The sequence below is a fragment of the Pseudomicrostroma glucosiphilum genome (genome assembly GCF_003144135.1).
Source record: "Pseudomicrostroma glucosiphilum strain MCA 4718 unplaced genomic scaffold BCV69scaffold_3, whole genome shotgun sequence".
NCBI lineage: Eukaryota > Fungi > Basidiomycota > Exobasidiomycetes > Microstromatales > Microstromataceae > Microstroma > Microstroma glucosiphilum.
The window spans coordinates 1-22889 of NW_020289915.1; the positions used below are offsets into that span (position 1 = coordinate 1).

The following is a 22889-nucleotide window of genomic DNA, read 5'->3' on the forward strand; positions in this document are numbered from 1 at the left end:
GGAGGGAGGGAGCGAGAGCAGACAGGCGTCCCGTCAGCACAATCGCTGTGGCCCTTCTTCAAGGTGCTCCACTCGTTTGTGCCTGCGTTCATAGTGGTGCGCTTGTCATTCCGTGCCAAGGACCGTGCGTCGATAGGAGCCCGACGCTCAAAGCGCTGGTTCAATCTCTCCGTGGCCATCGCTCGCGCCACGACCGCAGAAGAATGCTGCAAATGAGGGCGGCCAATCAGGTCCCAATATATTAGGCGGAAGATGTAGGGCAGCAAAGGTCCCGCATGGATCGAGGGCTGTGCACATTTCTCCCTGGTGCCTGGGCGCATCAATGTCTCCAACTGCAAAGCAACAGAGCGAGGCACAACGTGCACAAGGAAACCGGGCATCGTTGTTGCGAGCAAGCTACTTGAAGACAATTGGTCGGATGGCTATGCATGTCCGCGCCTAATACAAAAGGAGCAGTCGCTCCACGCAGCGCCGGCCCCACCACCTGAGTCTTGCGAAGCATTGAAGTCATCGCCAGCCCCAGCAGTGACAGCCGTCTTCTCATCATGATCGCTTTCAAGCTCTTGACGTCTGTGACATTCTTCGCATTGCTCCAATGCCTAGCAAGTGCCTTCCCCATTCCCGTATCTTCCTCTCTGCGTCGTGGGGCTCCTGCCAAAGGGGGTTCCTGGGCCTTCAACAGTCCAATTCCCAACGATTCACCTTCTCTTCACAGTCCGCCAATTCCCAATGGACCACTGCCACCACATGGGAAAAGCCGGAGCGAAGGCATCGTGTATCTGCCAGCACCGCCCAAGGGCGTACCCAGACGCAAAGGGGGCTATTCTGGACCAGGTGGACACGGACGAAGAAATCTTGACAGTATGCGAGAGGTGCTGCACAGCATTCGTAGCCAGCTGATTGTCAGAGGCCCCGCATGGGAAGGCGAGCGTCCTGGTAATGGCAATCTGCCACCGGTCACTCTTCCACCTTTCCCGAAACCGGCTCCTGTACCACATGTCCCAGGGAACTGGAGCGGGACTGCGCCACAACAGGGCAACATTCCTGCACCAGTGAAGAGTAAGGGCGTTCCCCGACGTAAGGGAGGCTATTTTGGACCAGGGGGACATGGACGCCGAAGTCTTGAGGCCTTGTCAGAACTATTGCACGATGCTCCTAGCCGTCTCCTCGCCCGAGCAGCACAAGGGTCTTGGGCCTACACGAATCCTCCCAAAAACGGGGATTTGCCGCCCATCAACCTGCCTCCAATGCCTCGTCCATCGCCTCCAGGACAAGGAGGAGGCAACTACAGCGGACCGGGACCTCATGAAGGAGTGACGACTATTCCGGTACCAGTCAAAGGTATCCCAAGACGCAAAGGAGGCTATAATGCACCTGGAGGACATGGGCGCTGAAGCCTCTGAGCCTCGCGACAGGTACCTGCAGCCTTGAATGCAGGCACTCGCCTGGAAGGTAGTGCAGATATTAGCTGTGATCAACGGCGCAGATGTCAAAGTGATAGTGGGAAGACACACAGGAAGGTATTCGTCTTTTCGAGTATACGTTGCACATTCTTATTGAACAGGGTGACGGGGTGGCGAAAGCAGCACTTGTAGTCTTGGGTATATATTGTGAATTTGCCTTCCTCCCGATCAATGCTTTCCTCCCATCGTCTGCAGGACCCCTGACCTCATGTAGATGGCGGATCCGGCAGTTGGCTACACTGTACCCGAATCGAAGACTTTCACGCCCACCAATGTAAAGTTCATGACCAGTGCAGCTGCTGCTACACACTCAAAGACGAGCATGAGATTGCTGATCGACTTCAGCAGTGGATTGTGCGCAAGTAAGTGTACGAGTGCGATGAAGAACGATAGCCCCAGATATACGAGGCCGATGAAGCTCATAGAGATGTAGAAGGTAGCCAGGGTGTAGAAGCAGCGGCGCAGATACTTGAAACGTAAGAGTGCGGCGGTCTTGTCTCTCTGGGAGTCTGAACCTGATTGGGTGCGAGTGCTCCAGGACATCCTGCGGCGCATGTTTCGGAGGAAAGTTGGTTTGTTCGGGCTGTCTGGCGTGGGAGAATCTTCGACAAAGGGTGCTTTCGGGAGGTTAGGCACGTCTCCAAAAGCGGAAAGGTCTTTATCTTCCGCTGAGGAAGGCAAGCTCATTGCCAGAGACTGCGGAGTGATCGGCGTCGAAGGTTCTCCAAATTTGAGCGGCGATCCGGGACATGATCCAACCTGAGCGTCCGATGTGGATCTCCTGCTTGGAGACGTTGCTGCCGCAATGAGGGGCGCACGCTGTCTGGCTGGGAATACGTCGACGTCGTAATTGTCATCCTGCAGATCTGGACCATCGACTTTGACATCGGTGCTCGTGATCATGTGAACGCCTAGCCCTGGCCTGCATGGACTCGTCCCGAGAGCTTTCTCGGTAGCTCCAGCAGCATTGTCTCGAGGCACACGTCTGACACGCTTGCCTTCTTCTTGAAGCTGCCTTCGTAGAAGGAAAACAAGGCTGTAGGCAGTTGGATATCCAATCAAAAGCAAAAGGAAGGTGAAGAGTGTGTTGAAGACAAAAGCAATGCCGATGTGTTTCTCAGCCTCCCACTCGTAGTGAACAGACTCGACCAGCAGAGCTTGGACGTCCGCAGGGATGAGGGCTGACGGATCTTGCATAGCGAGGCCTCTCATTCGCTCAATGGCGACCATGGAGAGAGACTTCGCAAGGTTGGTGTCCCTTGGCGCGAGAATGATGTTTGGGATATTGGAAGCGGTATATACGACTGGAGCGCATAGCATGAACGTGTTGATGACATATGGGTGTGAAAGAGGAGCTAGTGCTCTGCTGAGGCGCACGAGGCCTGGGATGTCGCACCCCTCGGGCAGTGCGATGAAAGTGCCCATGACGAGATAAAAGGCGCTGAGGCCGCTAAAGACCCAAGCAAGCATTTGAAGGACGAGGAGGCCCGGTATCAGATCCATGTGGCCGTTCTCCGAGGCTTTTGTGAAGATTCCCAATATGGAGATGCAAGCGGCGCAGAGGATGGAATTGAGCAGAAAGACGTTGAGCGGGTGACACTAAGTGGACGTGAGCACAAGCAACAGAAGTGAGCAGGGTGAGCAGGTAAGGTGAGCAATCTGCACACCGACAGCGGTGCTTCAGGGTACTCACCGCGATATAGGTGCCTCTTGAAGTTCTTTTGAGCTGAAAGAACCACAGCGTGCCTCTGCGCCACTGCAGCACATACAGTACGGCTGTAAACGACAGAAGACGTAGGCCAAGATTAGCATCAGGAACACTTCTGCCACCGCACGGTCGACTGCCAGAGTATGATGCCACGCCCATACTCACGTCCGCACAGTGTCGCAATGGTGCACACGACGCCAACACCGAACACCGCTTGGCTCAATGCAGCGCTAGGAGGTGTCGAGGCGTGCATCGCAGCAGTCAGGTAGTCCTGGCAAGAGCCATCGAGATCGCCCAAGTGGTTCATCACGCTGTGCTTATGTGTTGAAAAGACGGCGACGATTGAATGAGCGAGGGTCAGAGCCAAGACAGCCCTGACTCGGGCTCGGCGGCTGAGTGACGCCGAACGACGATTTGAGAAGCGAGAGGTGACAGCTGGGCGTGCCGGTGACTGGACAAGGGAGAGAAGTAGCGAAGGATTAGCTGGTCGTGCGAGTGAAGGAGATGGAGGAGGTACGAAGGGCGTAGAGTATGAGGTGGTATCAGCGACTCATGTGGGCTGTCGTGAGACCAAAATGATGTCTTCCTTCCTGCAACAGCTGATCCCTCTTCCCCATCTCTACTGGAACTCTCATCACTTCCGATGAGGGCCTATGAACAGCTCCGAGAGGAGCAGGAGGGGGGGCGGAGAACCGACGAGCTTCCCTTGTCGGAGGATTGTTCAGCCGCCGTCATTTGGCCCGAGGTGTGGCTGTCTGTGGAGCGCTGTTCCCAGGGACGAGAGAGCCAATGGCGAGAGTTCCTCAACAGACGAGCGAGAGCCGATGCGGAGTAGCGCGTGGCTTCAGGCACGAGAAAAACAAAATGGCCCGAAGTTCTGGCGTTGCGCCACAATGGGACGTGCGCTGAGGGCAGAACGCCGGTGGAGGAGCAGATTCTACTTGGACTTCCCAACGCCGAGCTTAATCCACTTCCACCCGGAGCCCGCAGGTTCCATCTCGTGAGAATCGTCTTCGGGCGAACCCTATTCGAGGAGAAAGGTCAGCCACCCACTGGACTCTTCAGCCCAGACAAAGGAGAAAGAGAATTACATTTGACCGAATAAAGACGAGGAGAGATGGGCCGCTACTCCAGCTCGGGCGATCTGGTGCATCCGGCAGGATCTCTCAACCCATCCGCAGCGGCGGGGAACGATGCCGGCGGCCCATTGGCATAGCAGTCCTGCCTCTCCGCTCTGACTTCGACTTCGATACGAAAGCTTCGCAGAGCCCGGAGAAGCGCGGCAATGGACTGGCACGCAGCTTGTGCGTGTCAGTCACCTGGGGCTGACAAAGCTATGACCTATTCCCCCCGGCCATCTCGATCGAAGCGGATCGCACATGGGAGAAACCAGACACTTCACCCGTTGTGGAGCTGCGTGCCTCACAAAGGGGTAAAAGCCTAGCCAAGCAGATCCGACAAGAGCGGGCCACCATGTCGGTGGGACGAGGAGGAGGAGGGACAAAGGAAGAACATCCAGCATTGTCAGACCCAGATCATCTGCATTGGCTCAGCTCCAATGGATTCAACCAACGAAAGATCACGAGAGCCTCGCTGACACTCCTTGGGCGAGGCAGAACCAGCCTTGAGCATGCTTCACAGGCAAAGAAAAAAGCAATTCTCTCTCAGTGGGTATGCGAGGTGTAGGTCAGGCACTATGCGCCAACCGGGAATCGAACCCGACTCTCGCGCTGTTGTAGCTGGTGTGAATTCCAACTCCAAAACAATATTGGGAAGCGCGTATCTTGACCACTGGACCATTGGCGCGAACGAATGGAAATTTCACGACGGTTGCGTACTAGTACCCTACAGCCGTATGTTGGCGCGAGAAGCGTAGAGAGCGGACTGTTACGGGCGACGACACACGATAGCGTACTACAGGAGCGATACAAGTGATGTCATTCATCGTCAACTCGGACATGGCGAGGTAGTGAAGTACAGACATGCCTGACAACTCAGCACAGACCCCCTCCGGTCCCAGCATCCACAGATCCACTCCCCACGCCCCGCTCCCGATCTCAGCTCAGCTCACCTTAGGCGGGGATAGAACTGGACGACTTGGTAGCAGCAGCTCCCCACGCATTTCCTCCCGTCTTTGGGCCCACGGTCTTCTTGGCGCCAGCAGCTCCCTGCTGACCATCTGCACTTGCGCCCGCACCACCTGCAGCGGCGGCAGCAGCAGCAGCGGCGAGCGTCTCTGGGCTGGCAATGGGCAGGGGCTTGCTCTGGATAGTGGTAAGGACATCGTGCATCCTCGTCGAGTTCCTCTTGAACCACTCGGCGTACCTCCTTCCCACTCTGCTCTCGCTGATGTGGATCATCTCGTCGTCGATAAAAAAGTCTAGGTCAGAGGTGTTCACCACTTCGCCCTCCAGTAGGGGACCCTCCGAAGACCAGATCAGAGAGCGCGTAGAGGCCTTGAGCTGCATCATGACCTCGAGCAGCTCTTCCTCGTCCACCTCTAGGAAGCTCGCCAGCTTGTCGGCGCCCAGAGTGGTGAAGAGCCTCAGGAAAGATCGGATGTTAGCGTTGGTCATCTGAGCCTTGACATCGCTCAAGAAGATCTTGACGTGGTGTTGGGCAGGATCACCCATGGTGGGCTCCTTCATGTAGGCCTCTAGCGCCTCGGCATCGTGGAAGGGGGGCGAGTTGGATGTGATGAACTTGGGGCATGCGTAGAGGTAGAGCTCCTCGAATGCTGCAAGACCTTCTTCACCTCGTGACATCTTGGCGAATTGCTCACCGTACTTGTCCCGCATTGTGTTTTGAATGTTCTCATCCAGACGTGTGGGGCACAGGGCGCAGCAAATGGCAAGCAGAGCGTACATCCTGTCGGCCGTCTTGTTGATCTGGTCGTACTGATACGACCTGGTGTGGTATTGACGCAGCCGCATGGTGAAGATCAAGATGTGAGTGAAGGACTTAATGGCATCTGGGTACCTTCCCAGCATCATGTAGGCAAAGCCAACGTAGTAGTAGGCAGTGACGTGACATGCCGTCACACGATTGATCAGGCTCGACTTCTTGCCCAGCTCGACATGGTCAAGCATCTTGAGCGCAAGTGTGTAGTCTCCGAGCAGCACATGCACTCGGAGGAGACCGATGATGCTGAAGTACCCAAGCATCTTGTACAGTGGCTTCGAGCCAAACTCGCCAGCCACCTCCTCTGGGTCCTCGCCTGCTTGCGTTGCAATGAGCTGCTCCGTGATGCGCGACTTTTGAATGAGGGAATAGAGGACATTGAGGACCGAGTAGGAGCTCCACACACCACCGTCCTGGAGGAGCTGCAGCTCGTCCTCGGACTTGTTGCTGACCTTGTTCCTCCACTGCGAGTAGCTCTGGAACTGATAGATGAACTCGTCGACAATGTCCCACAGCCACTGGGCAGGAAGCTCCAGGGCCACGGGTCCGTCCGAGTTCAGGACGTGGTTGAAAAAGTCACAGTAGGCGTCGTAGGAGCTGAAGCGGTCCTCGCCATCTGGAGACAGTCTCGAGTAGACGTGACGGAACCATAGCTCACGGTAGAGCATCAGGAACTTGGAGTCATTGTTCACCAGAGGGGCAATGACCTCTGCTTCGGGCCACTCTGACTTTTGGTAGAACTTCTCAGTCAGACGGTTCCAGTTGCCTTCGTATGCTGAGCTGATGTCCTGAACATTGTTGTTCTGCACTGCTTGGTAGAAGAGGACAATGTACTTGCGCACTTGCTCCGGCACGGCAGCCAGAGCGGCAGCGGCTTGTTGCTGCTGTTGCTGAAGTTGGGCTTCCTGCATAGCAGCTGAGAGGGGAGGAGGCGAGTGATGTCACATCAAAGGGGTGCGCCGAGGTGAGCTCACACAGGCTCGGGAGACAGCGCAGGCATCATCGTACTCACCAGCTTGACCTTCATCCATCGTTCCCTCTATACTTCCATCCAGGTCATCATCACCGCCTCCAGCAGCTCCCGATGGAAAATCAGGAATAAGATCTTCCTCTTCACCAAAGTTGTCCATCTCATCATCATCGTCTACCTCTTGGCCATAGAAGTTGGCATGTTGGCGAGACTGCTGTGAAGTACCGTTGGACTCGTATTGTTGTTGGGCGGACATCCTTGAGACGGACCGAGGCTGCACGAGGACAGCAGTGGGAGATGAGGGGGGAGAGAACGGGGAAGAAGGAGCGCAGGGAGGTCGCAATCTATTGCTCAGAGCCCGAGTAGGAGTCAAAGACTTGCGTTGAGGTGCTCAGCACGACGATGCTGTAACAGGGGATGAAGTGACAATGAACGCCTACGTTGAGCGTCCAGTCTTGCGATGCGAATGTAGGTAGAGGCTGCGATGCGTACTGGCCGGACAAGAAGAAAATCCTAGGCGTGGCTCGGTGCGCCTTGGCTGGGCTGGGCGGAGGCAGAGGAAGAAAGGGCGCCTCACGTGCGCGGACAGCTCAGCCCAGCCACACCGCCTCAAGCGTGTACGCACTGCTCTGCACACTCTCTTTCACCAACGCGCAAGCAAGCCTGACACTTCACTCAATTCTCACAGCACCTGTCGAATATGAGAGTCTGTCTATTAACATTGTGTATGCAGGGGTATCTATAAGGTAATGAGTATACAAGACTGAGGGAATGAATGCAGGAGAGCCTTGGAGTGACGAGTAGATGCAGGTATGGAGAAAAGGGGGAGGAGAGTAGCAAGAGCTCTACCGCTAGTGCTGGAAGCGAGCCATGGCGAACTTCAATCGTTGACCGCCCATGACTGGTTCCTGTGGGGCTCTCGCAGGTGCAGCACGGCGACCTCCTGCATTCGAGCTGCCCGCCTCGGATGGGCAGAGGTACGAGGGAAAGTAATGGTCATCTGTGGCGTGGCGCAGAGATGGCGAGGAAAAGGGCGAGGAGCGCAGAGCTGGGCTTGCCCACTTACGCTCTCCAGAAGTCTCGTCTTCCTCTCCGTCATCGTCGTCTCGGTCGTCTTCGCGAGCAGCCCATGGCTGTGTGTTGCCGTTCATGGAGAACTGACTGAGCCTTGAAGCGGCAGGACGGCCGAGCCTCTCCATCGAGGTATTGCGCCGGGGCTCGCGAGTTGGGTAGGCCCCCGAGTGGCCTCGACGGTGGTGCAGAGAGTCGGATGAGATGCTGCGCTGTTGCTGTTGGTGATGAGGCTTCGCCGGCCTCGTCTCCCTAGGAGTGTGCTGACTCTGCTGAGGGATCGCATCGCCGTTGTACTGTTCGACGAAGTGGGCGATAGCCGCTAGTGTATCGATGGCAGCCGTGTCCTCTTGACTTTGTCGACGAGCGCCCTGGCGCTGCACCGTCTTTGCCCGCTCCTGCTCAACGATGTTGCTGCACCTGTCGCACACCTTCTCCCTGACTAGATATCGACCATTGGGCAGAAGAGTAATGCGCTTCGGAAGTTGTGCGAGTTGCTCGTCGGTCACTGAGGTGCCATGCGAGCTGGTGGTAGCGTGAGAACGGGAGGAAGAAGCTGACGAAGATGATACTAAGGCTGCTGCTGCTGCTGATGTCGCCACTGCATCCCGCTGTGCCATGCCGTGCCAGATGGAAGGGCTGGTGTTGTGTCCACTGTCACGCCTACCGGGTGCCGGCAAATTGGAAAGCGCTAGCGAGTACTGCTGATCGTTCTCCCGAGCAGCTGCTGAGGTGCCGGAGCAAGCATCAGAGCTCAGCGACGAAGAGACGGTGGATGACGCTCGTCGCGCTTCAGGAGAGTGCTTCTTTGGCGAGTTGTGGGTAGAGCGTTGGAGACAGTGCGCCAGAGCGGAAGCTGCAGTGGGCAGAGGTGTGGACGAAGTGTCTGTGGTCGCCTCTGGCTCCCCTTGCACCTCCGCGGCGGCAACAAGCGACAGCTGTTCGGCTTCTTCCTCCAAGGCAGCTAGAGCCGAAATACTAGTCTCTTGCGAAGGGCGTCGCGAAGCATGGCCAGTCGCTGGGGAGTCGGCCTCATCGAGCAAAAGTGTCGCGTAGTGGGTCGTATGATCATCACAGAAGCAGTTGCCGCATCGCCAGCAAGTGTTCCTCTTGTTGGTTGTCAGGAAGCCATCCAGGAGGCCAGAGCCAGTCTTGTCCGCATCAACAGTCTTGACAAAGGCAGGGACGCGGTAACCAGCTAGGAATTGTCCGAAGGGCTTCTCGCAGGCAGAGGAGAGGAGATGGTCACAGCTGGATGCAGACGCGTCGTCCTCCGCCTTCCAGAAAGAGCGAGGCATAGTGACGGCTACTCGCTTCCATCGCGATGCTGATCCGGCCAGCATGATCGCAGCATCATCCATGAGGTGAACCATCTGAGCGTCTTCGTATGACCGGTAGGATTGAGGCGTTGCGGTGGGGAGGCCATTATGACTGATGGGGATGGAGAAGTAGTCTGAGGCGTTGGCCTCGTAGCTCGTGGAGTATGACATGTTTTGCACACTTGACACGCAAGCCGACGATGTAGTCGAAGCCGGAGATGCGCTCCTCGAAGGGACGCCAGACCAGGTCAATCTCTTGCTGTGGCGGCGGGGTGACATAATGGCGGGAGACAAGAGGTCCAAGGTTGCCTGTTTGAATGTAAGAGTGGGTTTGCTGAGGATCGCTGCCGAGTCTGTGCGCAGCGAACAGGTGGAATCAGCGAAAGGGTGTCAACGAGCCATCAGAGGAACACCTCGCGCGACGCTTTGTTCCATGACGATCGCAACTCACCATTGCCGGTCTGCGACCACTCATAGTTATCCGAAGCCGGTCCTACGGCCATCGTCAGAATCGAGGTTATACGTCGGGAAAGGCTGTGTACGGGTGGTAGCTGGTAGTGGGAGGGGTGCGGGCAAAGACGTTCGGCGCGTCTTGTGCTGGTCTACGCTTTATCCCAGCGATCGAACAGACGAGTTGCTGCGAGGATTGCCGACGCGAGATATCAGGTCGACTAGAGCGCAACCGAGGGGCTTCAGGGCTTACCAGTACAGGAACGGCTGTACCTGATGAAAGACGGAGTCCACCCCGACTGAAAGTGATTCCGCGGAAGGAGATTGCAATCGTCTGACCCTGTCTGTTGCTCTTGCACTGCAATGCGGGACTATTCGGATGCAGGTGAGGGCTCTTCAAGGCACAGTATGAACGTGCGGTGCGGCTGTAGAGGAGGCAATGCAACGCGGGTGCTGATGTCGCAGCACGGGAAACCCCCAGTATTCTAATAGGTTGGAGGTGGAAGTGGCCGTCGTTGAAGCCTTGTGTCCTGAGTTGAGAATTCCGAGTATTGGCACAAATGAATCCGAGAAAGCAAGGTACGCTGCGTGCGTTGTAGGAGGATGGAGAGTGGTATCGAAGACCAGAGTAGTATAAGGATGGAGAAGAGGTGAAGCTCGAGGTACAGAGATTGCCTGGCAAAGGGCAAGGGCAGCTCGGGCATTCATAATCCCGAGGTGAAGAGGGAGGAGGCCTACCGTGGTGGTGGCAGCTCCGAGGTGCAGTACCGGCCGAGGCAGCCCATGGATTGGACTGGACTGGACTGCCACTCCCGCTGAGGGGAGAGCGGTGCATGCATGTCCTTCCCGTGCGGATCTCATGCGGCTTGCTTGCGACCCGCCCAAGGACGGTCGTGGTGCCTCCCGCCCTCGCTTCGACTGTCAACTTTGCTCATGACATGTTCTGGACCACCTCATCTCGGCGCCTTGGCTCTGCCTCGTTCGCGTGGTACAAAAGGTCCGCTGCCCCGTCGGAGCTTCCGTATTCAATTCGGACCGGCCACAGGGCACTGCGCCTTGCCCGCCCCCGGCTAATTCAACCTCGGGACAGTAGACAGAGGCAGAGGCAGCGGCCCTTGTGTCTTTGGCCCGCCGCTCACTGCATGCCACCGGCCTTTGAGGACGGGACTGTGCGCCCCAGCGGGCCGTAGAGGTAGTGTAGCGTGGGAGTAGAGAGCAAGTAGCCGTGGCTCAACCTAGTCTGGTACAAGGCACTGGGCCGCGAAGCACACACGGTCCATGTCCAGCGGCGGCGCTGCTGCTGCGAGTCTACTGCTGCATGCCGCCTGCCTGCCTGCCAACCCGCCCGCCCTCACACGACTCTTCCCGCCCCCACCTCCTCCCGACCCGCGGGTGATTGGTGTAGCTTAAAGAGAAAAAAGACCCTTTCGCCCGTCCCTCCGGAGGAGAAGTCTAGCGTATCCCCGTGCCTCCGCTCCGTTCCCACAAGGCCCTCAGTGCATCCGGCGGGACTGACTGACTTGTCCCCTCTGTCCCGCGAATCCCACCGATCGAGGATAAACGTCTTTGCAACGGCCCGTTGCATCACAAAGGCCCGTCAGCAAGGGACCGAGCGTCTCGCGTAACCCTACGTTGTCTACGCATGCGATGGGGAGCAAAGATCGAGATTGCTATCCAACGCCCTCGACTCATCGAGGGTCAGCAAATCTACCCGGGCTTTGTGAGAGAAAGTCGTATCGGCGGAGCCGACGCACGCGCGCTGGGCAGCCGATGCAGGCGATTAGGTGGGCTTCGGGAACAGTATCCTTATCCCCTCTCGCCATCTGTCTGTCCCGCTTGCGCTGACCATCTAATAGCCGTGGGGACCGCCGGTGCTTGCTGTCTCGGTGCGCAAGAGAAGGAGAAGGAGGGGAAAGAGGATGAGGGGACGTGCAGAGAGCTGGGGCACTTCCCACGCACACGACACACGCATAGGGTCCCGCTCGCCGAAATGAGTTGGCAGGCTATCGTACAATTCGGAAAACTTTGGCGGATTGGCCAGCTCCGCGAGACTTCTAGCTCCTGATACCCCTGCTGTTAGTCTACCTCTTCTTGCCATTGGTCCCCACAGTAGCACCTTGGCTCTTCCGACCCCCACTCTTCCTACCCGCCTTGATCGCACTAGGGGCAACGTCTGCTCTTCCAGCAATCCCACCGCCAGACTTTGCTTGCGAGCAATCTTGACAGAACCACTGACGGTTGTCTGCAGGCGGCTCTGTCATGCCCAGGCAAGACAGGTGGAACCACTCGTAGGGACATTCATCGTTGTCGCATCCGACCATCTGTGGTACGTACCGAAAGGCAATGAAGGAGATGTAGCCGGGTGAGATACGGTTTCGTAAAGGCAGAAAAGCTGTATCCGATCTGCACGTTCTTTGCTCTACTCACCAATCCGTGACTGGGACCTCGGCAATAGCAATACACGGGCTCATTCGGATCCACCGCCATGTTCGGAATACCATCATCTCGTCCGTTGACTAGCAGAGATTCAGGTCCGGCCGCTGCGCTATCCGCCAGTCCGGATCCAGCACTGTTCTGATCAGCGCCTCTGCTGTTCTTTGCCGAGGCGTCCGAGCTCGCTTTGCCGCTGCGCGACTGGGCAGCGCTACGAGAGCTTCTGCTGGTGACCTCAGCTGCCGCTCCGTCCTGTTCCCCGCTCCCAGCAACCGCACCCCCGCCTAGCTTTTGGCTTTTACGACTTTCCATAGTGCCCATTCGGACCCCTTCCTCCAGTTCCATTGGCCCTTCGCCAGTCCCAGCAGCACTGCCTGCAGCCTTTGCTAGGTCGGCGTCGAGTCGGCGACATTGCCGATCGATCAGCTGATAGACCGCCAGAGCCAGTCCTACCTTCTCTTCCGATGCTGCAACGGCTGAAGAGCATGCGCGGGAGACATGCGCAAGGGAAAGATGACGCTTGTACGGTGCTGTCGGCAAGGTCGTCGGAGCTGTCGGCTGCTCTTGAGCATCAACATTGCCAGTAGAATCCTTCTGTGCTCCTGACGGTGCGGCCAACGGTCGTATCGGAGGAGGCGTCGAGACTGTACTGTGCGAGTGTGCGGCGACTGTTGAAGCCTTTGTAGTTCCAGATGAGCTCAGTGAAGAATCGTCCGAGGTCAGAGCATCGCCAGAGGAGGTGAGGTCCGTACTGTTGGCACTGCGAACGTGTAATTCACTGGGACCAGCGCCCTTCCCCATACCAGACGAACTTGTCGAAGCTGTCAATTCCGTTGCAGCCATCTGGCGTTCATGTCTAGCAATACGATAATCTCTATATGCCAACGTCTCTCGTCTGATTGTTTCGATATGGGCTACAAGGATTGAGGTAGCGGCTATGAGCATGCACGCATGATCGTTCCTGTAGCCGGTCTTTTGGGTGACCACTCACCTCTGACTTGCCCCTCCAATTCGCGGATGAGAGAGTAAGAGCGATGCATCTCCAATGGCAGTTGCTCGACAACTTGTGGATGCGCATAATTGACGGGAGGCGCATAGGCTGATCAGATACAAGAGCTTCTTGGCGAAGACCTGCCCAATGCACTCACTTTCAAAGTACTCTTCTCTCCACCCACTGAAGAGATCTGCGGTCCTCTTCTGACTCTCCTCCATAGCCGTCTCTGGCTCTTCCGAAGGTGAGGCTCTGCCGTTGCCATCATTGGATACAATGCGAGACGCTCTCTTGCGGTTACTCTTGTCCGGGCTCACGCTCACCGCGGCACTTTGGCCGCCTGAAGAAGTTATGCCATTTGTACTGGCACTGCCCCTGCGAGAGTCTCGGGAGCTTCCATTAGCAGACGACTTGAAAGAGAGGGTCCTCTCCACCAACGGCGTGAGGTCAGGAGGCAAGCGTCTCTTGACGCCGCGAGACGGGCGAGGCGGGGTGGGCAAATCGGGAGCTTTGGATGAGGAGGCAAGGGGGGATGGAGGCATGACAAGGGCAAAGTGCGGCACAGCAATTAGGATACGAGGCTGCGCAGTCGCCAAGCCTCAACGTTGAGCGGGCTGTGGCCTTTGGGTATCGTCTACGTCAAGCAGCACTTGCAGGCGAGTCTGAGGGTATATGCTGGGCGGCGCGTGAGTACGGAGCGGGAGTGGGGTAGACTGGGCGTAGTGGTGCGACACGCCTGGAGAGCGGAAAGGGGAGCAACGTGCGTGTATGTGTGTGTGCGTGCGTGTGTGTGGCTGCCTGGGTTCGTGCCTCCGGCCCCGACTTTGTTGCCCGCGTGGCGTCTGTCGGGCAGCGTGTGCGTGGTGGGTGCGTGTGTGGCCGTCGTCGCCCTTTGGTTGCTCTTCGTGCCAAGTCGCTCCCGTACCCAACACCACGCCGCATCGCTCGTCCTACCACCTTTGCAACCTCGACCCCGTACTCTGTACATCCCCGAGGGCGGTGTCATCTTCTCCCTCCCCCGTGTGCCTTCTCAGCGGTCCGCCTCTGCTGTTCGACGGCTCCGGTACGAGCTGCTCCGCGTCCTCCCCCTCAAGCACAGCCCTCTTGATCCTCAGGGGCCGCTCCACCTGCCTCGCACGCACGCCAGAGGGAGCCTTTGCTGAGCACCTCACGACTCGTACCAGATCGGCTTCCCCGTCTCTCCTTGTCCTCCCGCAAACCCTCTTCTCATCAAGATGGGTGCCTGCAGCTCATGCTGTGGTCGCTCCAGGAATTCCTCTTACGAGCCACTGCTCCTCGACAATGAACGCGATGCAGTTGCCGATCTGCTTCAATACCTCGAGAGTGAGTCCAGGTGATACAGACGCGCTGATTTTGTACGTCGAGGACGTCGGCTGACCGTCTTCCCTGCCCTCGACCATAGACCGATCCGAGACCAACTTCTTCACTGGCGATCCACTGCGCTCCCTCTCCACCTTGTCCTTTTCAGACAATGTCGACCTGCAAAGATCAGCAGCACTAGCCTTTGCAGAAATCACAGAAAAGGAGGTCAGGGAAGTTGGTAGGGATACACTGGAACCCATCATGTTCTTGCTACAGAGTCACGATGTAGAGGTGCAGAGGGCGGCTAGCGCGGCACTGGGCAATCTTGCTGTCAATCGTAAGTCATGACTGCCATTGTACAACGCACCTACCGTCCTTGCACGGATGCGAAAGAGCTGATACAATTGCCTTCTCGCCGTACACTGGCCCTTCTAGCTGACAACAAGCTCCTGATTGTGAAGCTGGGAGGATTGGAGCCCTTGATCAGGCAGATGCTGAGCCCCAACGTGGAGGTGCAATGCAACGCCGTGGGCTGCATCACTAACCTGGCGACTCACGGTGAGTAGAATTCGGAGAAGCCTAAAGCCACAAGAGAAGGCTCAAGGAGTGACAGTGCTGACGGGTACGCCTATCCTGCATCCATTGTAGACGACAACAAGACCAAGATTGCCAAGTCGGGCGCGCTTGTGCCACTGACTCGCTTAGCTCGTTCGAAGGATATGCGCGTACAGAGGAATGCCACAGGAGCTCTGCTCAACATGACTCACTCGGATGAGAATCGCCAGCAGCTTGTCAATGCTGGCGCCATTCCAGTCCTCGTGGGTCTGCTAGGCTCCTCTGACACCGATGTTCAGTACTACTGCACAACGGCCTTGTCCAACATTGCCGTCGATGCTGCCAACCGCAAGAAGCTCGCACAGACAGAACCACGACTGGTACAGAACCTCATTGGCCTGATGGAAAGCAGTTCGCTCAAGGTACAGTGCCAGGCAGCTCTGGCTCTGCGAAACTTGGCTTCAGACGAAAAATACCAGATTGAGATCGTACGATCGAACGGACTGCCACCTCTTCTCCGACTGCTGCGATCCTCCTTCCTCCCCCTCATCCTCTCTGCAGCGGCTTGCGTACGGAACGTCTCCATCCACCCGCTCAACGAAAGCCCCATCATCGATGCCGGCTTCCTGCACCCGCTCATCGACCTGCTCTCGCACGAGGACAACGAAGAGATTCAATGCCACGCCATCTCTACCCTACGAAACCTGGCGGCATCGTCAGAACGCAACAAGAACGCAATCGTGGAAGCAGGTGCAGTGGAACGCATCAAGGAGCTGGTCCTGACCGTACCTCTGAGTGTGCAGAGTGAGATGACAGCATGTGCTGCTGTGCTAGCCCTGAGCGAAGACCTGAAGCCTCAGCTGCTAGAGATGGGCATTTGCGAGGTCCTGATCCCTTTGACGGCCAGTCCGTCAGTGGAAGTGCAGGGCAACTCAGCTGCTGCCCTTGGCAACCTCTCAAGCAAAGCAGACGACTACGGACCCTTCAATGCCGTCTGGTCGCAACCTTCGGGTGGGCTGCACGGCTACCTAGTCCGCTTCCTCGAGTCGCACGATTCGACCTTCCAGCACATTGCCGTCTGGACAATCGTGCAGCTCCTGGAGAGTGGAGATGCCACGTTGGAGGGCAACATCAGGGGAAGCGAGCAGCTGCTGCCCCTCATCAGACAGCTGGCCGATGGAGCTGCCAGTCAGGACGGAGAGGGGAGCGAGAGGAATGCTGGTGGTGCTGGAGGCGAGGGCGCGGGAAGCGAGGATGAGCAGGATGCCGAGGGCGAGATTTCGAGCTTGGCAAAGAGGATAAGCGAGCTGCTAGAAGCATAAAGCGGAGATGAGGAGGAGGAGGAGGAGGTGGTGATGGTGGTGCCACAGCTGGGGTCGAGCTTTACTTCGAGCGGGCTGGAGCGAGAGCGAGGCGGGCCCAGAGAAGGGGAAAGGAGGGGCAAGAGGCCACGGAGGACCCACTTTCATGAAGAGTCAGAGCCTTTCTCTGCACCAGCTTCATTCCTCCCGCCTTCTTCTCCACTGTCACCACTGCCCACACACTCTCCCCTTTGTCCGCTCCGCCCACTTCGCTCCAACTCCTCCTTACCCCTCCCTGTTGCGTCTATTGAGTTTTTTGTGTATTCATCCTCCTCCTCGTCTTTGAGTGCTCTATCCGATTCGATTCGATACGATATCATTGATTTGATGTGATCTGATCTGATCTGAACCGGGATTGATTTAAAGTGGTGCTCTGTAACGAGGTCAAATGGCAGCCGAGATCAGACACGCACGCATGCAGACACATAGACTTGCGCAAGACTGCAATTTGAGAGAGGTGAGATTGAGATACTCAGAGAGTAGTGGAAAGGAGCTACGAAGGTACAATGTGTTTGGTTGTGTTGGATGCTTCTGCTTTCCCCCTTGATCCCTCTGCTTGGTCTGTGCAGGATGTCATTACTTTGCCCTGTTTTTTACTGTCCTTGCATGTTCAGCCTAAAGAGTGGGGGGATGGATCGAAAGGGTCAGTATATCGGTCCCATCGCTTCTCCGGTGCGACCCTCGACCGCCTCCTTGCTACTCACAGGATGTTCGACCCCCCACTCGGCAACCAAGCAACGTTGCGCGACCCACTCAAAGTGTTTGCAATATCCCTCGACGCCTCAATTCTCCTGATTGTCAGCAGTCCATCTCCAGCCTTTTCCAGAGCCTTGGAGATGACAGCGGCGGCTTCGGCTTCTCCTTCAGACCGAATCACGGAAGCCTGACGCTCCTGCTCTGCCTGCTCTACCAGGAACTTGGCCTTCTCGGCCGTCTGGGCTTGCACGACCTTGGACTCGACTGCCTCGCGGAACGCCTTGCCGAATTCCAGATGGGTCTGTAACGTAGTGAAGAGGAAGGCAAGCAGATTTCGGGGCATGGTGAGATGAGCGGGGTCAGCGAGGACGCAGATGACATTTGTGTGGTACAAGTACTCACCAAGGAAACGTCCTCCAGGACGATGCCGAATTGCCCAGCTCGCTGCAGAAGGTCCTCCCTGATCCTGGCAGAAACAATCTCTCGCTACAGAGCGGGACAGAAGAGTAAACAAATCTGTCAGTAAGGCAGTACAAGAACGATTCGGGCGGGAGACTGGGGATATAATGCGAGCTAGTGTACTGACCTGTGTGATGAGCTCCTGAGCGTCGAAGGAGGCTACGACTGCCTTTAGCACCTCGTTGCAGATGGAAGGCATGACCCTCTCAATGTAGTCGGTTCCCAAGCTCGAGTAGATCTTGGGCAGCTGCCTGACGTCTGGCCTGGCGAGAGTACGCAGGGAGAGGGAGACCTGCTGCAGGTCCTTTGAGCCAGTGGTGGAGCTGATGATGTGTGGTCTGATGCGCACGTCGAAGTTAATGGCGCGCTGCACAAAGGGGATCAAGAAGTGGGTACCCTCTTGCACTGCGGTCGGAGAAACACCAGAGAAGCGGTCGAAGATGACTGCTCGTTGGCCACCCTTTACATCGTAGATGGAGGCTTGCAAAGCCACAAAGGCGGCGCCCAGAGGGATGGCGAACCTGTTCAGAGCCTGTACACCAGCCATGACTACGGAGGTGAGGGCTGAAGAGGAGTACGAGGGGACGTGAGCGAGGTGGTGTGCGGGTGTGAGAAGGTGGAGTGGGGTGGGCGTGGTGATGGTGAGTTGGTATGGCCAGCTGAGTGAGACGTTCGGCTTAGCTACCGCCCTGCACCAAAGCAGTTGGCCCGCGGCAGCCCGCGACAGGGCCACCACTCGCACGACCGGAACGGCACTGGACCCGCGCGCGGGGCAGCCACCCGCTCACGCTCCCACACTCACTCACTCCCACACCGCTTCTACCCGCTACCGGCTTCCCGTCCACCGCTACCGCCCGCCCACACCTTTGGTCTTCCTGTGGACTTCCTCGTCTCCATCTACCCGCAGCACACAGGCACCTCGACCATGGCCTGGAGACGCGGCCGCGAGACAAGCCACGGAGGTGCAGGCGCCCCCGGTGGAGCTCCCAGCGGCAGCAGCGGCACAGCTACTCCCACGACGTCCACCTCGCACCACTCTTCCTCGTATGCAGCCTACACCACCAATTCCATCGGAGAGTACCTCGCTCCCTTCTCTACTGCCGTCTCCCAGGGATTGTCTTCAGCTCACAGCCTAGCGGGCGCCCAGGCCGAATCCACTCGCCTGCTAGCCGACCTGGCACCGCATATCATGAAGCCACGCATCCTCTCCGCTGCTACCAATGCCTCCCACTCGGTCACCTCGGCCGTCACCTCCAATGCGCTTGTGGGCTTCCTGCCCATCCCGCTGAGCATCAGAGGTGGTTCGGGCTTCTCCTTCACTCAGCCCGCCCGCAACTTTGTCAGAATCGGCAAGGCAGTCAGGCACGGACCGGTTACGAGTAACGACCTCATCGCTCTGGAGAGCAGTCATCAGATCCTGGCAGATGCGGCTCTAAGCATGAGCGCAGGATACGCTGAGCACGAAGAGAAACTGGCCATGATGTCCCTCAGAGGCGGGCCCTCGGCGGCTGGCAGCGGCAGTGGTGCGAACAATCTGAACCAGGTCAGCCTGCTCAGAGGATTCGAGGCTACCATCCCCACTGCTTTACAAGGCAGAGAGCGGCGGAGGAAAGAAAGAGCAAGGGAAGGACCGAAGCTGGGCTTGAAGAGCATGGGAGACAAGGCTAGAGGCCTCTTGACTGCCGACGCTGCTCACGCTGCCGATGAGAGTATCGATGGTCTCGATTCGCCTCCTTCGCCTACTGGACAGCAGCGGAGAGAGAGGCGAAGCATCCGGGCCAAGGCTAAAGACATACCTTTGTCTGAGGATGATCTGAATAGGCAGGATGGAGAGGTCAAGAGGGAGAAGGAAGACATTGAGGTGCGCAGGAGGCTGCTTCAGGATGAAATGGCTGCAGTGGATCTCAAGATGGCATCCCTGCAGAATGTCAAAGACGGCCTGGCGAGATCCCTCACTGCTCTCAAAGAGGAGGAATTGGAGCTCGAAGACGAGCAGGCCGGTATCATGGAACTAATCAGTCTACAGCGGCATCGCAAGCTTATGCCCGGTGCTGCTGGGCAGAGCGGGGCCCCGTCGCACAAGGGCGGAAGCAGACACGGAGGTGAAGGAAGCGGACAACAAGGTACAACCTCGAGGAGAAGGAAGGGTCCCATGTTCCTGCCGAGTGAACATGATGAACTGCCAAATAATGTGGCCTTCATGGTGAGTAGCCTAGCGCTGAGAACGCCGATGTTGGCGGAATGCCAGAGCTGACAATGCTTCTTCATCCCTTTCACAGACTCTGGCCGGACATATCGCTCCTATCACGGCTCTTGACTTCTCTGAGCCGTATGGTGCGCTAGTGACAGCGGGAGGCGAGCAAGACTCTACAACTCGGGTCTGGGATCTCTCTTCCGGCGGGGAGGTCGGTCGCCTGCGCCACGATGCGGTAGTAAAAGCTCTCCAGGTTGAGGACGAGTTGTGTATCACTGGCGGAAGTGATGCCAAGGTCAAGATTTGGGACCTGCGCAAAGTGGAAGACTGGGAGACGAGACTGGAGATGAAGGCCAATGGCCAGTGGAGTCCTGCGCTGCCCCAAGAAGCTTCGGCATTGCAAAAGGTTGATGAGGACGGTGCGATAAGCCAAGCTGCTCTGCGGCAGGGGGACCTCACGGAGGAGGCAGTCGCAGAAGTTCGAGACGAGAGCGATCCGAAGCTCAAGACGCTGGAGGGCCATAGCAAGGCGGTGACGGCTCTCTACTTTGACGACACCTGTCTGGTGACAGGTGCCAACGATAAGACCCTTCGTCAGTGGGACCTCAACACAGGCCAATGTGTGCTCACCATGGACATCCTCTGGGCCATCTCCAATCCCACGGCTTCGCAAGCCCTCGGTTCGAGCTCCCCTCCATCACCAGACTTCTCCTCCATGTCCTCTTCTGGCTTCATGAACTCTTCGCACTCTCACTCCCATTCTCACAGCATGGGCTCTCCGCGTCGGCCTGGCCTGCACACCGGCCTCTCCTCCTCACACATCTCCGACTGGTCGGGCAACTTCTCCTTCCCCACTCCACCCCTCTCGGACGGCTCTTGGGAGCTCTACACGGACTTTGTCGGCTCGTCGGCCATTCAATTTTGGGGATACGCTCTGGCTTCCGGCTCGGCAGACGGAGCGGTGCGAATGTGGGATATGAGGACCGGCCAGTCCCACCGCACGCTCCTGGGACACACCTCGCCCGTCACAACGCTCCAATTTGATGAGCAGTATGTGATCAGTGGATCGCTGGACAGAAGTGTGCGCATCTGGGATCTGCGCACCGGGACGATCAGCGAAACGATTAGGTACGATTATCCTATCAGCGATCTGCAATTCGATAGCCGGAAGATTGTGGCGGCTACGGGGGAGAGCGGAATCAAGGTCTTCAATCGGACGACACTGCAGCACTCCACACTGAGCATCAATGGCCATACCAAGCCTGCAGAGCGCCTGCGGTATATGGATCGGTATGCGGTCACAGGTGGGAAAGACTGCGTCGTCAAAGTGTGGGCCTTGTAAGCAGCGCACCCTCTTTGCTTTTCCCCCCGTCTCCCCTTGCTATGTGTGGCTCTCATTTCGTATGCACGCAATGCAAGACACTTCCTGCTCAATCCGGAATGCTCGTACTCGCAAGGGGTCTCGCGTGTGAAGTGTATGTCTGCTGACGTTCGGATGTACGTTGCATTGGACAACTGTGACAAGGAAAGTCTAGAAGTGCTCCTTTACCAAGCGTCTGAACTTTATCCCCCGCCAGATGTCTCTACTGGGGCCGCACTCCCTCCCGCAGCCCATACACTGTACAGCACTCCCACACCCAGCGCAAAGATCAGCAATGCGACATCATCGACGATCTTGGCCACCACGCCCGCGTACTGGCTGAAGAGGCGCAGCGCTAGCCTTAGTGCCGGTATGGGCAGGGAGGAGGCAATGGAGAAGATGAGGGAGGGAGCGACGGGTTTGGGTGGGGCCAGGAGGAGGTGAGAGAGGTGAGTTGTGAGGGAGAGGAAGAGAACGGAGTAGAAGATGGGCTGTGAGTGGGGAATGGAGAGGGAGCCAGCAAAAGAGCGTCAGTACATGCACGGCGCAAGGAGACATAGAGATTTGGGTGAGGGAGCGGGCAGGCACAACCCACTCACAAGGCTGCCCTGTCTACCTAGCCAGCTGCCGTCCACTTCGTACCAGGGGGCATCTGTAACGCTCGGCCTGAAGTAGCCCAAGCTGGCCCACTTGAAGAGCCTCATCTGACCCATTACACCCGAACCGTGCCCATCGCTCAGCACACCAGGTGCAAGATTCTCTGCAGGGAGGCCTTGAGCTATTAGACTCTCATCGGCTTGCGAAGACCCAAAGGCAGATGAGAGAGTAAAGTATGCGAGGAAGAGGAGGACAAGCGGGTGTAGCAACGATAGCAGCCGGCTCAGGAGGAGCGACGCAAATGAGGGAGGTTTCGTCGGGAGTCCTCCCATCTCACCCGCCGGCATCTGCTGGCCGAAGGGACCCGGCGGGAATCCTTGAGCGGATGGAAGAGGTCTGCCATCTGCGTCGAGCTGAGGGGGCATGTTGGAGCCCGTACCATTGATAGCGGCGAAGAGTTGTGAGAGGTCGGGCATGCCTGATGCGCCTGCGCCTGCCCCATCTGGCCCGCCCATACCGCCCATCATGGCGTTCATCATCATCTGCATTGGGTCTTGCTGTCTTCCTTGCTGTTGTTGTTGCATCTGCTCCTGTTGCTGACGAGCTCGGAAGAGCTCCATTCCGCGGGCGAGCTCTTCGTCCATTCTCGCCTGGTTAGAGATGTCTATTTCTTCAGGATCATCGTCATCACTCCTGACTGCGCCCGGGGTCCCAGCGGCTGGTGTAGAAGCGCTAGATGTGCCTGCGGTACCGGTCGGAACGGTACGAGGCGGCGTTGAAGGGTAGAGCTCCTCTGCCTGGTCTCCCCTGGCTTGCTTTGTGAGCTTGGCTAGACGATCGGTACCCTTCCCTAGGATGCGAGCCTTCCGCGCCTCTCGCCGTGCCGCGGCATCAGCGGCAGAGGGCGACGCTGTGGTGGACCCGGTCGTAGACGGCGCAGGGGACGAAGGCGAGTCCATCGATGAGAACGAGGGGACCGAGGGGCAGAGGCGATGAGGAGGATCTTGGCCGGTATAGTAGCAGTGAGTAGGCAGTGAC

At 57.5% G+C, this 22889-nt stretch overlaps 10 protein-coding genes and 1 non-coding gene across 11 annotated transcripts; 3 read left to right on the forward strand and 8 right to left on the reverse strand.

Moving 5' to 3' along the window:
* Positions 1-545: 545 nt before the first annotated feature.
* BCV69DRAFT_297386 (hypothetical protein) lies at positions 546-1394 on the forward strand (the record flags this gene model as incomplete). The annotated part of the gene is made up of 1 exon (XM_025494108.1): positions 546-1394. The coding sequence occupies one exon, from the start codon at positions 546-548 to the stop codon at positions 1392-1394; it is 849 nt and encodes a 282-aa protein (XP_025349239.1).
* A 151-nt stretch (positions 1395-1545) lies between these two features.
* On the reverse strand, positions 1546-3646 carry BCV69DRAFT_131793 (hypothetical protein). The gene is made up of 3 exons (XM_025489233.1): positions 3337-3646; positions 3157-3239; positions 1546-3062 (listed from the first exon to the last, which is right to left on the reverse strand). The coding sequence occupies exons 1-3, from the start codon at positions 3476-3478 to the stop codon at positions 1698-1700; spliced, it is 1590 nt and encodes a 529-aa protein (XP_025349240.1). The 5' UTR covers positions 3479-3646; the 3' UTR covers positions 1546-1697.
* A 1222-nt stretch (positions 3647-4868) lies between these two features.
* On the reverse strand, positions 4869-4977 carry BCV69DRAFT_t14. Its single transcript has one exon. It is a non-coding gene; the product is annotated as a tRNA-Gly (tRNA).
* Positions 4978-5088: 111 nt separating this feature from the next.
* BCV69DRAFT_256683 (hypothetical protein) lies at positions 5089-7534 on the reverse strand. The gene is made up of 2 exons (XM_025490604.1): positions 7085-7534; positions 5089-6988 (listed from the first exon to the last, which is right to left on the reverse strand). Exons 1-2 carry the CDS (start codon positions 7296-7298, stop codon positions 5244-5246), a joined length of 1959 nt encoding a protein of 652 aa, XP_025349241.1. The 5' UTR covers positions 7299-7534; the 3' UTR covers positions 5089-5243.
* Positions 7535-7893: 359 nt separating this feature from the next.
* BCV69DRAFT_297389 (hypothetical protein) lies at positions 7894-9935 on the reverse strand (the record flags this gene model as incomplete). Its single annotated transcript, XM_025494109.1, has 2 exons — positions 7894-9785; positions 9884-9935. 2 exons carry the CDS (start codon positions 9933-9935, stop codon positions 7894-7896), a joined length of 1944 nt encoding a protein of 647 aa, XP_025349242.1.
* Positions 9836-10867, reverse strand: BCV69DRAFT_131821 (hypothetical protein). Its single transcript, XM_025489234.1, has one exon. It carries the CDS (start codon positions 10715-10717, stop codon positions 9950-9952), a length of 768 nt encoding a protein of 255 aa, XP_025349243.1. The 5' UTR covers positions 10718-10867; the 3' UTR covers positions 9836-9949.
* Positions 10868-11857: 990 nt separating this feature from the next.
* BCV69DRAFT_281081 (hypothetical protein) lies at positions 11858-12337 on the reverse strand. Its single transcript, XM_025491853.1, has one exon. It carries the CDS (start codon positions 12201-12203, stop codon positions 11964-11966), a length of 240 nt encoding a protein of 79 aa, XP_025349244.1. The 5' UTR covers positions 12204-12337; the 3' UTR covers positions 11858-11963.
* A 1935-nt stretch (positions 12338-14272) lies between these two features.
* Positions 14273-16695, forward strand: BCV69DRAFT_281082 (putative VAC8-vacuolar membrane protein required for the cytoplasm-to-vacuole targeting). Its single transcript, XM_025491854.1, has 4 exons — positions 14273-14650; positions 14730-14966; positions 15065-15187; positions 15278-16695. Exons 1-4 carry the CDS (start codon positions 14542-14544, stop codon positions 16504-16506), a joined length of 1698 nt encoding a protein of 565 aa, XP_025349245.1. The 5' UTR covers positions 14273-14541; the 3' UTR covers positions 16507-16695.
* Positions 16696-17029: 334 nt separating this feature from the next.
* Positions 17030-18287, reverse strand: BCV69DRAFT_281083 (hypothetical protein). The gene is made up of 4 exons (XM_025491855.1): positions 17828-18287; positions 17644-17727; positions 17250-17542; positions 17030-17160 (listed from the first exon to the last, which is right to left on the reverse strand). Exons 1-4 carry the CDS (start codon positions 18245-18247, stop codon positions 17139-17141), a joined length of 819 nt encoding a protein of 272 aa, XP_025349246.1. The 5' UTR covers positions 18248-18287; the 3' UTR covers positions 17030-17138.
* Positions 18288-18522: 235 nt separating this feature from the next.
* BCV69DRAFT_256692 (WD40 repeat-like protein) lies at positions 18523-21333 on the forward strand. Its single transcript, XM_025490605.1, has 2 exons — positions 18523-19903; positions 19980-21333. Exons 1-2 carry the CDS (start codon positions 18626-18628, stop codon positions 21234-21236), a joined length of 2535 nt encoding a protein of 844 aa, XP_025349247.1. The 5' UTR covers positions 18523-18625; the 3' UTR covers positions 21237-21333.
* On the reverse strand, positions 21226-22878 carry BCV69DRAFT_281085 (hypothetical protein). Its single transcript, XM_025491856.1, has 2 exons — positions 21854-22878; positions 21226-21745 (listed from the first exon to the last, which is right to left on the reverse strand). The coding sequence occupies exons 1-2, from the start codon at positions 22808-22810 to the stop codon at positions 21458-21460; spliced, it is 1245 nt and encodes a 414-aa protein (XP_025349248.1). The 5' UTR covers positions 22811-22878; the 3' UTR covers positions 21226-21457.
* Between the last annotated feature and the right edge of the window lie 11 nt (positions 22879-22889).